This window comes from Saccopteryx leptura, chromosome 3 (genome assembly GCF_036850995.1).
Source record: "Saccopteryx leptura isolate mSacLep1 chromosome 3, mSacLep1_pri_phased_curated, whole genome shotgun sequence".
Taxonomy (NCBI): Eukaryota; Metazoa; Chordata; class Mammalia; order Chiroptera; family Emballonuridae; genus Saccopteryx; species Saccopteryx leptura.
The window spans coordinates 287503951-287521319 of record NC_089505.1 but is presented as its reverse complement, the minus strand read 5'-3'; the positions used below and the strand labels follow the sequence as shown (position 1 = coordinate 287521319).

Genomic DNA, 17369 nt, shown 5'->3' with positions numbered 1-17369 from the left:
TTTTTGAACTTGATTCTGTGCTCTTTAGAGCACACCTGGAATCTTATGGTTAGTTTGGGTATTATCTTCCAAGAGGATTGTAGACAAACTAGTACATCTGCAGAAAAGAGAGGAATGGATGATAAAGGAAATTGAGACCAAGTCATATGATGAATAGTGATAGAAACTGGGATATTTAACCTGGTCAAAGGTGACTCATGGTGGAGTTGAAAGAGAGGTCACAAGAAATGCCGAAAAGGGAGTAGAAGGGGCTACGATATTAAAGTGAAGCTAGAATTGTTCCATAAATTTCTAAGAACCAGTGGATGAAATTTTAAGACAGAGAGAGAGAAAGAAAGAGAGATTATATTTCAGTGTAAGGAAACCCTGTCAAGAGAACTAACTCTTGGAAATGAGTCACCTCTCCAAAGTCTTTTGTCAAGTTATTGTTTGAACCTACTTTCCTATTGAGAATCTCCTTTAGCCTGGCATTTCCACAAGATTCTTATCTAACCCTTACTTTCTATACTTGGAGTCTCAGTAAGTAATCATTTTTTGTAGCAACTCATAGGAATAATTTTTCCATCACTGGCAAAAGTCCAGTTATTTTCCATTTGAGTTGTTTATTTGTAACTATATATTCCTGGCAGTTATTTAAATTTTAAGATAGATGAAATAACATGATACGTTAGTGGTAAGAATAAGGAAAGGAGCCTGTGGATAAGCTGTGTTCCTTCTGTAACTAGGGAGTGGGACTATGGTTCACTCTGCGGAGCTGGTGAGTGGACCTCCCTGACATGATGCCGAAGTCCTCTAAAGCAGTGGTCCCCAACCTTTTTTGGGCCACGGTCCGGTTTAATGTCAGAAAATATTTTCACAGACCGGCCTCTAGGGTGGGATGGATAAATGTATCACGTGACCAAGACAAGCGTCAAGAGTGAGTCTTAGACGGATGTAACAGAGGGAATCTGGTCATTTTTAAAAAATAAAACATCGTTCAGACTTAAATATAAGTAAAACGGAAATAATGTAAGTTATTTATTCTTCCTCTGCGGACCAGTACCAAATGGCCCACGGACCGCTACCGGTCCGCGGCCCAGGGGTTGGGACCACTGCTCTAAAGAGTGTCAGCCTCCGAGGCACAGTGTGTCAATAAAAATGGCCTTGCGTCTGGAATTTCACTATTTCATGTATGTGTCATATTATGAAACATTAAAAATGAGTCTTTTTTAAGAGGAACCTCTGCCCCATCGGTCCCTGGCAGTTTTCAGGGCGTGATGAAGAATAAAACTTGAAACCCCCATTTTTTTTTAAGGTGGTCACAACTGCTAGCTATTGTAGGTGTTTTGTTTCTTTACTTTTTTTTTCACCTCACCTTGCCACCTCTGATCCTTTTTTTATTTCTTTGTTCTCTTGCCTACTCTTCTTCTTTTTTATGAAAAGTTGAAGGGAGCAGTATCCAAGGAGTCTGTACTCTGTGTTCTTTTCATCTCCTCTGGGGTGAAATAAAGGAAGTGCGCTGCTATTGCTCTTCTGTGTGATTTGTGTTGGTCTTTTCTCCAGCATCTCCACCTTGAGGTCAGGTACTATGTTTTCTGCTTCCCATATAAGTCCCCAGGTGTCCACCATCTGTGCGTGGTGGGTTTTTAATAAATGCTCTTGACTGATTTACTGACTGCTTTCCATAGCAAGAAAACAATGCCACATTTTATGACAGAGAGGCTATAGAGTATCGAGCAGTGTTTCAGGAGATCTTTAAGGTTGAAGGTAAGAAATTCTGAAATGTAAAAGTGTGAGATTCTGAAAGATATTTAAATTTACTTTTTTGTTTGGAAAAATACTTGTATAATGTTTTTACTCTATGCAATATAGTAATTTCTCTCTTTCTCTCTAAAAGATCCTCTCAGGTGAGGGGATGATAATTTGGTATACATTGTTTATTTTAAAAATTGTGTGTTCAAATACTTTTGGCTGCTTTAAAATAAAAAGAAATCAACTAAACTAAAGTAAAAAAAAACTTCCCCAGTATTCTCCTTTAAAAGGATCCATTTGGGAACTTCTTAAAAATTAAAGATCTTTATAAGTATTTATCTTAAAAAATACTCTTTGTTTTTAAAAAGGGCTCATTGCAGAGTTTTTTGAAATGGAGAACTCCCTAATTGCATTTTAAAGATGATTTTATTTATAAAATATAAATTTACTTATAATCGTTGAGTAAGTGCTTTTCTAATTTATTTAAGTTAAGATTAAAGTGGGACAAATTTTTGCATCACATTAAAAAAATAACAGCTTTATTGAGATATAATTTACATACCATACTATTCGCTCTTTGAAGTATACAATTCAGTGGTTGTAATGCATTCACAGAGTTGTGCAACTGTCAACACTATTCCAGAACATTTAAAAAAGGATTTTATTGATTTTAGAGAGAGGCGAGAGAGAGAGAGAGAGAGAGAGAGAGAGAGAGAGAGAGAGGAGAGAGAGAGAAGTGGGGTAGGAGCAGGAAACATCAACTCATTGTATTGATAGTTGACTCTCTTATGTGCCTTGACCAGGCAAGCTCGGAATTTCAAACCTGCAACCCCAACGTTCCAGGTCAATGCTTTATCCACTCTGCCACCACAGGTTAGGCTACTTCAGAACATTTTCATCACCACAAAATTAAACCTTGTATTCACTAGCAGACACTCCCCATTTTCTCCTTTTACAGCCACTGGCTGGCAACCATTAATCTACTTTCTGTCTCTATGGGTTTACACATTCTGAACATTTCATGTAAATGAAATTATGCAATGATCATACAATATATGGCCTTTTGTGTCTGGCTGTTTTTATTTAGCATAAAGTTTTAAAGATTCATCCACATTGTACCATGTAATAGTACCCTTTTTATTTTTAGATAGTTGAATGTTATTACACTATATATCACATTTTATTTATTCATTCTTAGGTTGATGAACATTGGGTTGATTCTACTTTTTGTCCATTGTGAATAATGCTGCTATAAAGATCCATGTGCAGACTTTTGTGTGACTGTGTTGTCATTTTTCTTGAGTATCTATCTAGGAGTGGAATTGGTAGGTCATAAGATAACTGTATGTTTAACATTTTGAGGAACTGCCAAACTGTTTTCCAAAGTGGTGGTTCCATTTTCTATTCCCAGCAGCAGTGAGTGAGTGTTCCAGTTTCTCCATATCCTTACCAAGACCTACTATTGTATGTCATTTTGATTGTAGCCATCATAGTGGGTATGCAATGGTATCTCATGTGGTTTTGATTTTGATTTCCTTAATGATTAATAGTGTTGCACATCTTTTCATATGCTTGTATCTCCTTTAGAGAAATACCTACTCAAATCTGTTGTCCATTTTTAAATTGGGTTATTTATCTTTTTATTGTTGAGGTATAAGAGTACCTTTTATAGTCTGTGTACAAGTTCTTTATCAGATATGATTTGCCAAGTCATATATTTTCTCCTATTCTGTGAGTTTTCTTTTCACTTTCTAGACAGTGTCCTCGAAGGACAAAAATTAAAAATTTTTGTGATATCCAGCTTATTTGGTTTTTCTTTTGTTTCTTACGTTTTTGATTTCTTATGTAAGAAAACACTGCCTAGTTATAAAGATCTTATGTTTTCCTCACAGCATTCTACAGTTTTTGCTCTTACATTTAGATCCTTGATCGATTTTGAGTTAGTGTTGGTATATGTTGTGTGTTAGTTCAAGTTCATTCTTTAGCATGGGGATATCCAATTGTCCCAGCACTATTTGCTGAAAAGACTCTATCTTAGTCTGTTTGGGCTGCTCTAACAAAGTATTATACATTGAATGATTTAAACAACAAACATTTATTTTTCATAGTTCTGAAGGCTGAGAAGTTTGAGATCAAGATGTTGCAGATTCAGTGTCTGGTGAGGGTCAGCTTCCTGGTTCAGTCTATTTTCTCCTTGTAACCTCATATGGTGGAAGGGGCAAATGAACTCTCTTGGATCTTTTTTTTTTTCTTTTGTATTTTTCTGAAGTTGGAAATGCGGAGGCAGTCAGACAAACTCCTGCATGCACCCAACCGGGATCCACCCGGCATGCCCACCAGGGGGCGATGTTCTGCCCATCTGGGGCACCGCTCTGTTGCAACCAGAGCCATTCTAGTGCCTGAGGCAGAGGCCATGGAGCCATCCCCAGCGCCCGGGCCATCTTTGCTCCAATGGAGCCTTGGCTGCGGGAGGGGAAGAGAGAGACAGAGAGGAAGGTGCGGCGGAGGGGTGGAGAAGCAAATGGGCACTTCTCCTGTGTGCCCTGGCCGGGAATCGAACCCAGGTCCCCTGCACGCCAGGCCGACGCTCTACCGCTGAGCCAACCAGCCAGGGCCTTAATCATTTTTTAAACATACATTTCAGTAGTGTTAAGTACATTGATATTGTTGTGTAGCCAATCTCCTAACTCTTTTCATCTGCAAAACTAAGGCTTTGTACCTATTAACAACTCCCCATTTTCCTTTCCTCCTTGCCCTTGCAAACACTCTTCTTTCTGTCTCTGTGAATCTGACTACTCTAGGTACCTCATGTAATTGGAATCATACAGTATTTGTCTTTTTGTAATTGGCTTACTTTGCTCATCATAACATTCTCAAGGGTTACTCATGTTGTAGCATATGTCAGAATACCCCTTCTTACGGCTGAATAGTATTCCATTGTATGTGTTTATCTGTTTAGCTGTCAATGGCCACTTGGGTTGCTTTCATTGTGAGCAATCCTGCTGTGAACATGGGTGTACAAATATCTCTTTGAAATACTGATTTCACTTTTTTTGAGTATATACCCAGGGTGGAATGGCTGAGTTATATTGTGATTCTATTTTAAAAATTTTGAGGCTCTGCCATATTGTTTTGCATGGTGGCTACACCATTTTGCGTTCCCACCAGTGGTTCACAGGGATTCCAATTTCTCCGAAACCTCGCCAACACTCATTATAGTCTCTCTCTCTTTGCCCCATTGAATTGCCTTGGCACCCCTGTCAAAACCAATTATCTATAAATGTGAATTCTCTTCCCTTGATCAGATTGTCTCTCCTTATGCCAGTACCATAATGTCTTGATTACTGTGGCTTTGAATTGAGAATAAGTTTTGAATTGGGAAGTGTGTGTCCTCCATCTTTGCTTTTTCAAGATTGCTTTTTGGCCATTCTGGATCCCTTTCATTTCCATATGAATTTTAGAATTGGCTTGTCAATTTCTGCAAAAAAAGTGAAGCAGAGATTTTGATACGGATTTTATGAACCTGTAGATTAATTTAGATAGCAAAAGAAGACTTAACAATATTAAGTCTTCTGATCCATGGACATGAGATATCTTCCCATTTATGTAGGCCTTCTTTAACATTTTTGAACAATATTTTGCAGGTTTTAACTTATATTTCTTTTGTTAAATTTATTCCTAAGTATTTTATTGTTATTGATTCTATTGTAAATGAAAGTTTTAATTAATTAATTAGGATGAGAGGAGAGGAGATAGTGAGGCAGACTCCTGCATGCCCCTCCTCCCCAACCGGGATCTACTCGGCAACCCCATCTGGGGCTGTTGCTTGAGTACTGCGCTAATTTTAGCCCTGAGGCTGACCTGCTCAGACCAGCCGAGCTATCTTCAGTGCCCAGGGCCACGCTCAAGCCAATTGAACCACTGACTATGGGAGAGAAAGAGGGAGAGAAGGGGTAGAGGCAGGGGAAAGAAGCAGATGGTTGCTTCTCCTGGGGTGCCCTGACCAGGAATTGAACCTGGAATGTCCATATGCTGGCCCAATCCTCTATCTACTGGGCCACTGGCCAGGGCCTTATTTTATTTTTTAAAATATATTTTTTTTCTAATTTATTACTTTTAGAGATAAAGGAAGAGGGGAGAGAAAGAGAGTGAGAGAGAGATAGAGAAAGGAACATAGATCTGTTCTTGTATGTGCCCTGACCAGGGATTGAACTGGCAACCTCTGTGCTTTGGGATGACACTCTATCAGGCCAGAGCATGAAATTGTATTCTTAATTTTATTTTTAGAGTGTTCATTGGTAATGTATAGAAATGCAGTTGATTTTATACATTTGTCCTGTATCTTGCAACCATGCTGTTCTCACATTTTTGTTTTATAATTTATTTTACATCTAATCTAGATGCTGTTCATTTCTTTTTCTTGCCTAAGTGCCCTGGCTAGAAGAAATTCCAGTACAATATTTAATAGAACTGGCAAGAGTGAATATCCTTGGATCAGATTTTTAATGTTTAGTGGTTTGGAAATATGTATTACTGACAGTGCTCCTTTGAGAACTTGAAAATCCAGCTTTGTGTCTTTAGTAGAAACAAAAATAATACAATATTTTCTATTGGAATTTAGTATGCTATTTATGTTTTGAGCATCAAGGCACAATATATTCTAGCTTGGTTTTTCCCAAAACTTTAATGCCTTTGCTTTATTAACTTCATGAATTTTTTTCTAAAAGTCATAAAGTAAGCCAACATATCTCTAATGTACATGTCCTCCTAAGGAATTGTGCGTGCTGGATATAGTTGAATAAGAATGAGTAACCAGGGCATTCTTGTTACCTTCATTAGTTCTTCTGTGTTTTGGCTTGGCTTAATGCTTTATAGTTGAAGAGATTTTATAATTCATAATAGATATAGTTGAAAACGAGTGATGATGATAGGGGGTAGGGTAAGAGGTGTGATTATACTGACTTTTGATAATTTAAGTCTTTACCCAACTTCTGAAGGATATATTCTTGCTCAAATTTATTCCCTACAGAAAGTGGCAGAAGTAATAATTCCTTTATACTTTATTTTTTACTGTAGAATTTCTCAGTGCTTAGGTATTTAATGTAGAGAATAGAATTTTTTTCATATATTGAGCATTTCTTGAAACTACTTTATATGTGTTGAATTTTGCCTTGTTGGAGACATGAAATAAATATAAGAGCATGTTTATTTTCTGAAGGCTTACAAGATATTTAGGAAGATCAAGTCCATGTATTTACCTTAGACTGCTGTGTATTTGTGGTTCTGTGTATGTCTTCTCTTACGACGAAATGTAAGCTCTTGAGGAGAACCATCTTTGTATTGACATAATGGGTATCACAGCATCTCACACTGTAGCATGTGTTTATTATAAATTTTAAAAATTAGTGAAACATAATATGACTATATTTCAATACTCAAGTGAATGGCATAACCAATTAGTATTGTTGAATTTCAGAAGTAACAATGATCAGTTTGTTCTGGATTTGTTAGGGAAGTCTTTATGCAAGAAAAGGTAAGTAAGTGGCTCATAAAGGATGGGTAAGAGCCCAACTAGTGGTGGCATGGTAGGTTGAGTGTTGGCTGAGGATGTTGAGGGCCCATTTGAAACCCCGAGGTCACTGGCTAGAGCACAGGCCCCTTGGCTAGAGTGCAGAGTCACCAGCTTGAGTGCAGGATTGCAGGGTTGAGTGCAGGATCATCGACATGATCCCAGGGTTGCTGGCTTGAGCCCCAGGTCTCTGGCTTGAAGCCCAAAGTCGCTGGCTTGAGCAAGGGGTTACTGGCTTGGTTTGAGCCCTTGATCAAGAAACATATGAGAAGCAATCAATAAGTAACTAAAATGAAGCAACTGTGAGTTGGTGCTTCTCATCTCTCTTCTATCCCCCTTTCTCTTCCTTTCTCTCTCTCTCTCTCTCTCTCAAAAGAAAAAAATAGATGGGTAGGAACTGAACAAGGGCAAAGAACATTTCAAACACATGATATAGTATTTGGAGGTCAGCAAGTAGATTATATTGATTGGAATAGAAGATTGGTATTGGCTAGTAGATAGAAGGATGGACCAATAAATAGAATCATCATATTTTGGAAACCTTAAATGTCATTTGGAAAAGTGTGCCCTTACTCCATTTGACATTAGAGAATCAGTCACATTTTTTGAGCTAGTAAGAGAGACCCGAACATCGAACTGCTCCCATACATGCCCTGACTGGGGATCGAACTGGCAGTCTCTGTGCTTCTGGACAACACTCCAACCAACCAAGCTGTATGGCAAGGGCTAAACTAGGAAGTTTTGGGGTAAAGAAGTACTTTAGGAAGATTTACTTAGTGATAATATGTATTATGGGCTGGAGGGAAACTGGAATCAGACCATTTAAGATGATATAGTAATAATTTAATTCTTCTAGTCTTACCAACTCTTAGGAGCAGAGTTCTTTGTTTATCTTTAATGCTTAGCATAGTACCTAGAGCAAAGTTCAAATGTAATGTTCATTGGATGCATGAAATATGGACTAGGTCATCTGGGCCTGGAGAGAGCTGTTAGCAGTAGGAAATATCCATATGAGAAACATTGTTTTTTGTGAGTATAAAAGGTATAGGTAAGGTTGAAGATAATACTGAAATTTCAGCATAATGATTAAGCACCATCCCTTGAAGTAAGGATGTCAGCTAGGGGAAGAGAGGCGTGAGAAAAGGGACAGTGAGGGTCATGTTTTTAGACTTGTTGAGTTTAACATTGAAATACATAGTACATAATCAAAGACAGAAAGGTTCAAATGAGAACAAAGTCTCAATGTTTTAATTTGGTTATCACCATGAGCAGTAAAAATGACTGGACTGATATAATATGTGTGTGCATGGGTATAGTGGTATGCATGTACACAAGTACACATATTCTTACACACTAGACCCCAATATATGTGTGTTAATTACTGGTATACTAATCTGCTTATTTGCAGTAGCAGAATGATGAGGACTGATTCTTGGGGTGAGAAGAGGGGAAAAGGAGGTAAAGAAGGAGACAAGAAAGGAACAGAGAGGTAGAAGAATTTACAACACAAATTGCTAAGGAGACATTGTAGTTTGTCTAATGTTTCAAAATAATACTAGTAATAGCAGTAGTATTCCCGTATCACTTACCAAGTGCTTGCTATGTACCAAGCACCACACTAGTACATAGTGGTTTTTTATCCTCACAACACATCTGTGGTGTTAGTAGTAATATAGTTATGTCCCCCTTTTACTGATGAGGAAACTGAAGTCTAAAGAAGTTACAACTTGCCCAAGATGACTTGAGTAATAATTAGGAGACCTTGTGGATATAAACCTTTTTTTTTTTTTATCTTACTTCAAGCCAAATGTTTATTTCCATTATACCAAAAGTTTGTATGTTTAATTTCTTCAAGGAAAGGACTGTATCTTTAGAGAATCAGTCCTCCATAAAGGCCCCTTAATTAGCAGGCAGTGATTGGACAGTAACATTCCCTGTAAAAAAAATCTCCATGTAGTTTGTATGTGGCTACTTATACTTTTCTTCTTGAGTATTTATATTTATAGTGTGTTAGGAGATGAAAATATTTGATTGTGTGTTGTGGATGTTAATTTAAAAGAGGGTATCAGTTCTTTTGTTGATCATTCAGAAAGTATTTTTCAATTTTTTTTTGTTGTTAAACTAATATAAATTTTCTAAAGCTTTTTTTGATGCATTCCTCAAAACATTAATACAGCAACAAGGAGTAAGAAGGGCCTGACATTATCTTTTGTTTCAGGGGATATCATTTTCAATGCACAGTACCCTGAGCTGCCCCCCGACTTCATCTTTGGAGAAGATGCTGAGTTCCTGCCAGACCCCTCAGCTCTGCACGTGAGTGACTGTGGGCTCCTTCGGATGCTCTTTATTTGTTGAAAGAAAATAAAATTAGCTTTTGACAATTGCTTAATAGATAAACTTGCAAAACGTGGACTTTTTCCCACCTCCTTTTTTCTCTGTTCTGGGTAACAGCTCTGTTCTGTCCAGCTCTTTATATGCTAAAATAGTTTAAATAAGAAGGTTTTTTTTATGGCAGTTTTACTTTCAGACTATTTTGAATTAATGAATGTCTCTAGCATATTGGTTAAAACATTTTACTTCAGCCTAAGGAGACATGTTGAAAACATTTTCTTTGTTTTAACTTAATATTTCATGCCTGCAATCAATTTTCTAATGTTTACTAACACTTCATCACAGAGCTTGTTAGGGGAGTGTTTTTTGGCTCTTCAAGAGGCCCCCTCCCCTTTTTTTTGTAATGTAAGTGAAAGTGGCGAATTTAGACTTGTGTCCACATTGTCCCAGAATTATTATCAGCAGGGTAAACACCAGATTCAGTGTTCTTTATTAAGCAAGACCAAAAACTTTGCAGTTGAAGTAAAATATCTCTGGAATTAAGGCAGAGAAAGGGGTGGTGGTACTTGTCAGAGCACATACGGTTTATATAAAAATTGTGTGTTTTGCACGGCTGGTGGAGAAAAACATGCCATTTTGTTTAAAAAGTCTGACCAGACAAAACATCTCTTTCCTTCCCAAGTTTGATTTTGCCATGAGGCCTATTCTATTAAGAAGTTTTATTGTCATTCAAGACTATCTTCCTTGTTTTGTTTTTTTGGAATTTTTTTGTTTTCAGTTAAATTTTGTAATTTAAAGTTTTGGTGACTTACTTTGAAATTTTGCCCCACCTCTCTCTCTCTCTTTTTTTTTTTTTTTTTTTTTAAGAAAAGAGAAGTTTAAATAGGAAGTTTTAATCCAAACCTCAAGAATTATCTTAAAATTTTTAACAGCTGTAAAAATATGGTCGGCAAGAGCAAATTGGGTTTGTTGCTAAATTTCTAATAATTACACTTAAACTGTTACTTTGGCTGATTTTTTAAAAATAAAATTATAGTTTAAGTATGGCCTTTTTAGATTCTGTATGTCAACATTCACCCCACGTTGAAGCTGAAGGGTTAACCTGGAGAAAATGAGGCTGAAGTTTCCCTACACACCTCTTGTGCATTAAATCTGCCCGGGGGAGGGTAGCATTTGTTAATGCCAAAGATGTATTATAGGCAAGGTGCTTCAGGACATTACAGAAGATTGTCAGAAAAGGCTTTGTAGTGGAAGTGAGACTAGTACTCATTTTTGAAGAAAGGAAGAAAAGTTGGCAATATGAAAGAGTATTTTAACTACAGGGAATGACATCAACAAATTTGAAGAAGTTATGATATGTGTAATATATTGTAGGAGATGCTGAAATGTAAGTTAAGGCCCTGGCCGGTTGGCTCAGCGGTAGAGCGTCGGCCTGGCGTGCGAGGGGACCCGGGTTCGATTCCCGGCCAGGGCACATAGGAGAAGCGCCCATTTGCTTCTCCACCCCCCCTCCCCTCCTTCCTCTCTGTCTCTCTCTTCCCCTCTCGCAGCCAAGGCTCCATTGGAGCAAAGATGGCCCAGGCGCTGGGGATGGCTTCTTGGCCTCTGCCCCAGGCGCTAGAGTGGCTCTGGTCTTGGCAGAGCGATGCCCCCTGGGGGGCAGAGCTTCGCCCCTGGTGGGCATGCTGGGTGGATCCCGGTCCATGCGGGAGTCTGTCTGACTGTCTCTCCCTGTTTCCAGCTTCAGAAAAATGCAAAAAAAAAGAAAAAAAAAGAAATGTAAGTTAATATGAAAGACAAGAAATAAGTAGAAAGATAAATTGGGATAAGACTAGAGTGCCTTGAAAGCTAGGTTAAGAATCATTGAAGGAAATGATGATTGGTCATTTAACAGCAATGTGGTCAATGTAATGGATTAAGGTGAGATTAAGGACCAGAACTGAGGTCAGTTGCAAAAATGCAAGAGGTGAGACAAGGAGCTTTGAGCTAGGATGATGCAAGAAAAAACACTGTGAAACCAGGAATTGCTTACAGCTTCTTGTCTTTAAAATTTGCAAGGTATATCTTCAATATTGACAAGTTTCATGAGATTGTAGAATTTAAAAGCTAGAAATGACCTTAAAGTTTCTCTTATTCCACTTTTCTATTTTAGTATTGAGGAAATTGATTTATATAATTGTGTCAGAGTTGATATTATAAATACACTCTTCTGATATTTTGTCCCTGAGAGAAGTTAGCACAAATGTTTTGAGAAATTATATGGAAAAGAACAGCTTAAAAAAAAAAATCAAAGCACTATATCTAAAAGAAAGATCACATATCTAAGAGAATACTTTCTCTTTAGCTATAATAGATCTAAGGCCTCAGGCAGACTATCCAGTGCTTCTTCATGGACCAATGGGCTGGACAGGCCTAGATAAGCAAGCAAGTTACCTTCCACTAGCTGGGTGAGGCCCACACGGCCCCGGAGGGGCCCTTAGTGTTCACTGTCATCTGGCTAACACAGTAGGACAGGCTCAATGACAAGGCCCAATCCTCAGCAGACATTTTCCTGAACACTGCATGCCTCTGAAGGACTTTGCACTCAACTATTAACGGGTTATGCTTTAGTTGTTATATTCAGTTCAGACTTTTCCTCTTCCTTCTTGAAGTGCATGGAGCACTGTCACTAGTAACCCAGTTGGTCTCCACTGCATATGGTTTTGAATGCATGGGGATTACATAGTTCACCACCCATGGAATGAAAACAGTGCCTTACATGTCTTGGATTTTTCCACTGAAGTATTAATGGAGAGGAGAATGAATCTATACCCTTAGCATCTGAGAGTGTGGTCCAAATGAGTTCCTGTGGTAAATACAAAGTTTCCTTGAAATTTCTGGGTTCTATCTTAAAAATTCTCACCAATTTTGCATTTGATTTTATCATTTACTTGTGTTTTTAATATAAAATATATTAAATTATAAATGTTCGAGAAAAAAATGACTGTCCAGTGTATCCCTGTTTGAGATGTAAAGCTTTAGAGAAAATATGTGATCTTTTATTTATTCAATTTATTTAAACCTGTTTCTTTCTAAGCAAGATTTGAAGTAGCTTACATAAAGGATATAGATAAGATTAATATAAATATGTGAGGTGCTCTAATCTATCAGACGAAGCCACCTCTGTCTATACTCAAACCTTTATCATTCAGGGAGGTGAGTGCTATTAAGGACTTTGAGATTCTTAGATGAATGGAAATAGACATGAGATCTAGAGATAGGTCTTTCACAGATACCAGGGAGTCATAAATCATTGAGTTAGGCTCTTAGTGGTCTAGTGCTTCCCACCTCTGGTGTACATTAGAATGATTTAGGGAGCCTGTTAAAAATACAGGTTCTGGGACTCCAGTGGACAAACTGAATTAGATACTTTAGGGAGCCAGATTCATTAACTTCCCTGGGTGACCTTTGTTTATTTATTAGTCTGAACTGCTAGTGGGAACTGCTAATTGAATCCATCTTTACAGTAAGATTTCCAACAGAAGGCCCTTTGCCTATGTTTAACATTATTTCCAGTGAGGAATCATTTTTCATTTTGGCAACAGCTCTAATTTTTAAAATAATAACTTTATTTGAGACAATTTATATGTCATGCAGTTTACCCTTATAAAGTATATAATTGAGTGTTTTTTAGCATATTCATTGAGTTGTGCAACCATCCCCAGTCAAATTTAGAACGTTTTCATCATCTGTAAAAGAAACTCCATTAGCAGAAACTTCTTGTTGTCCACTGTAGGCAATAACTAATCTATATTCTGTTTATCAGGATTTGCCTGTTCTGGGCATTTCTTATAAATGGAATCGTACAGTATGGAGGTTTTTTGTTTTGTTTTGTTCTTTGTTTTTGTGACTGACTTTCACTTAGTGTATTATTTTCAATGTATCATATATCACTATTGTTTTAATTGCCAAATAACATTCCATTTGTATGCATATACCACCTTTTATTTATCCGTTGTCAGGTGATAGATATTTGGGTTGCTTCCACATTTTGGGCTATTATAAATTTTGCTGTTGTGTGATCTTTTAAAAAAGTTCTCTTGGAAATATCCCTAGGAGTGGGATTGCAGGGTCTAATGATAACTCTGTATTTAACTTTTTGAGAAACTTGCAGACTTTTTTCCCAAAGTTCTTGCTCCATTTTACATACCCACCAGCAATGTAGCAGTGTTCCAATTTCTCTGCTTCTTCACCAACCTTGTTGTTATCGGTCTTTATAATTATAACCATCCTAGTGGGTATGAAGTGGTATCTCACTATGGTTTGGTTTGTATTTCCCTGATGGCTGTGTATCATAATGATGTTTTGCATCTTTTCATGTATTTATTGGCCACTTGCATATCTTCTCTGGAGAAATGTCAATTTAAATCCTTTGCCAGTTTTAATATTGGGTTATTGTCTTTTTATTGTTGAGGTATAAGAGTTCTCTTTCTTTTTCTTTATATGTACTGGGTACAAGTCCTTTTTGTCAGTTGTATGACTGACCAAAATTTTCTTATATTCTATGAATTGTCTTTTTACATTCTAGATAGTATTGCTTGAAGGAGAAAAGTTTTACATTTTTTTGTGAAGTCAGACTTACCTGTTGATACTTTGTTGCTTGTGCTTCTGGTTTCATATATATGAAACTATTGCCTAGTCCAAGGTTATAAAAACCTACTCTTATGTCTTCCTTGAAGAGTTTTTATAATTTTTACATCTTAATGCTCTTGCATTTAGATCTCTGATCCATTTTAGTTAATTTTTGTATATGGTGTGAGGTAGGGGCCTTCCTTCATGTTTTACGAGTGGAGATCAAGATCTCCCAACACAATTGATTGGAAAGACTTTTCTTGTTGAATTCTTTGCATTCTTGTTGAAATTTAATGGGTTATAAATATGAAGGTTTATTTCTGGGTTCTCAGTTCTGTTCCACTGATCTACATTTTGACCTTTTGCCCGTACCACACTGTATTGATTGTTGAGGCTTTGTGATAAGTTTTGAAATTGGCAAGTATGAGTTTTCCAAGATTGCTTTGACTATTATGAGTCCCTTAGATTTTCATATTAATTTTAGGGTCAGCTTGTTCAAAAATTTTTGCTAAGAATCCATGTGGCATCTTGATAGGGATTGCGCTGAATCTGTAGATCAAGCTAGAGATTATTGCCATCTTAACAATATCGAGTCGTCCAGTTCAGGAACATGAAATGTCTTTCTACTTTTGTAGTCCTTCTTTTTTTTTTTTTTTTGTATTTTTCTGAAGCTGGAAACAGGGAGAGACAGTCAGACAGACTCCCACATGCGCCCGGCCGGGATCCACCCAGCATGCCCACCAAGGGCGACGCTCTGCCCACCAGGGGGCGATGCTCTGCCCCTCCGGGGCATCGCTCTGTTGCGACCAGAGCCACTCTAGCGCCTGGGGCAGAGGCCAAGGAGCCATCCCCAGCGCCTGGGCCATCTTTGCTCCAACAGAGCCTCGCTGCGGGAGGGGAAGAGAGAGACAGAGAGGAAGGAGAGGAGGAGGGGTGGAGAAGCAGATGGGTGCTTCTCCTGTGTGCCCTGGCTGGGAATCGAACCCGGGACTTCCACATGCCAGGCCGACGCTCTACCACTGAGCCAACCGGCCAGGGCTGTAGTCCTTCTTTAATATCTTTCAGTAATGTTTTGTACTTTTCAAAGTAAAAGTTTTACACTTCTTTTTTTTGGTGATACACTTCTTTTACTAAATTTACTCCCCAAAATTTGTTCTTTATGATGCTATTGTAAATGGAATTGTTAATTTTAGTTTTAGTTTCATATTGTTCATGTCTAGAAATACAATTGATTTTTGAATATTGATTGTGTATCCTGCCACCTAATAGGTCTAACAATTTGCTATAAACTTTTTTTTCCTACTGATCAAATCTATGCTTATGGACTTATGTTCTTTGTCTTTCTACTTTGAGGTAAATCAATTTGTTGCAGAAGCTAGATGATGACAGATTTTGATATTGAGATATGATTATAAAATAGTGACATTGTCTTTCCTTTTGATCTCATAAATTGAACTTAAAACATTTTTTAAGATAAGAAAGGAAACAGTCTTATAATAAGCTTATTGTATTTCTGAGATCTACTTTTAAGGTCAACATTCACAATTCTAGTATATTTGTTAAAAATTTGCTTCAGTGCTCTGCATGATATATGCTGATAACTCATTCAACCAAAGCATTTAAGTCAGAATAATGGAAGTTTTGTCCCAGTACCTAAGAGTGGATATAAAGCCTGAGTGCTATTCTAGATGTGTTCATTAAAGACAGACTCACTCTTAGACAGTGTGAGCCTGACCAGGATGTGGCTCAGTGATTAGAACATCAGACTGGGACGTAGAGGACCCAGGTTAAAAACCACGAGGTTGCTGGCTTGAGTGTAGGCTCATCCAGCCTGAGCGTGGGGTTGCTGCCTTGAGCACAGGGTCGCCGGCTTGAGCATGAAATCATAGACATGACCTCATGGTATCTATCTGGCTTGAGCCCAAAGGTTGCTGACTTGAGCAAAGGGTCACTTGCTCTGCTGTAGCCCACCAGTCAAGGCACATATGAGAAGGCAATCAATGAATAACTAAGGTGCTGCAATGAAGAATTGATGCTTCTCATCTCCCTCCCTTCCTTTCCGTCTGTCCCTTTCTCTGTCTCTCTGTCTCTGTCACACACACACACACACACACACACACTAAAGCAACAATAACAAAATAGACAGTGTGAGAAGATCATGGAAATAAAATATAGGAGTGCATAGCAGAGGGAACAGTTCATTTGGTTTGAGGGTAGTCACATAAAGTTATTTATGCAACAGTAACATGATAATCGTCCAGATAAACTGTGTCCATAAGTATTTTCCAGGGACATTTAGAAGAGTTATTCTTGATTTGAGTGGTTATTTCTTGAACTTTTCTCTGTTTGCCTTTCAGCTCTGAGCCTCAAGTGGTAAGCATTTGCTGGTTAAAGAGTTGCCCCTGCAGTATAAGTCAATTTGTCCGTGACTATACTTTTACTGTATTCTATTCTATGTGTTTGCTATACTGTATCATGTGTCATATTATGAGTAAGGTGCTGACCTATCGGTGCCCTCCTTTACCAATGAAAAAGCCTAAAAGTCAACAAAAGACAAAGTGAGGGAAATCCTCTCTGGGTGTTTATTGATTGTGCGCTATGTGTCCAACAGTGTGTACTATGGAACTTGACCCCAAAGAAGCTAAATTTCAGGGAGGTACAGATACATGAAAACAAATAGAGGAAGGCAGCATACAATTGAATGTTAGAATAATTGTTACAAAGGAGTGCTATTGGATAATTACATAGTGTTTTCATAGACACTATATAGTGTGAGAAGAGAGGATGATCAGTAAATTAAGACAGAGGCTTTGTTATAGTGTAAAAGGGAAATTATGATGGGTTGGAGTTATGGGATTAGAACTAGCAGGAAGAAGCTGGCCCTCGTGCCGAACTCCAGGTGATGGCTGTGCTGCTGCTGGTAAGCTGCAGCTCTCTCTCAGTTGCTTCTCTAGATCCGTCTCCTTCCATTCTGTTCCTTGCTCCTGCTCTCTAGCCACACTGGCCTCCCTGCTGTTCCTTAGACATTTAAGCACACTCTCACTGTAAGGCTTTTCACTTGCTGTTCATCATTTTCTTTGACTTCTGCGTTGAACTCTCTGCCCTAGTTTTCTGAAGGGCTTGCTCC

The 17369-nt window shown here is 38.0% G+C and overlaps 1 protein-coding gene across 2 annotated transcripts in view; it reads left to right on the top strand.

Annotated features, from left to right (window-relative positions):
* The window catches only part of BABAM2 (BRISC and BRCA1 A complex member 2), a 394176-nt gene that overhangs the window by 78378 nt on the left and 298429 nt on the right, over positions 1-17369 (top strand). For both annotated transcript variants that reach the window (XM_066378625.1, XM_066378624.1), the window contains exon 4: positions 9519-9613. In XM_066378625.1, coding sequence (XP_066234722.1) covers positions 9519-9613 — 95 coding nt within the window. The remainder of the gene's footprint in view (positions 1-9518; positions 9614-17369) is intronic.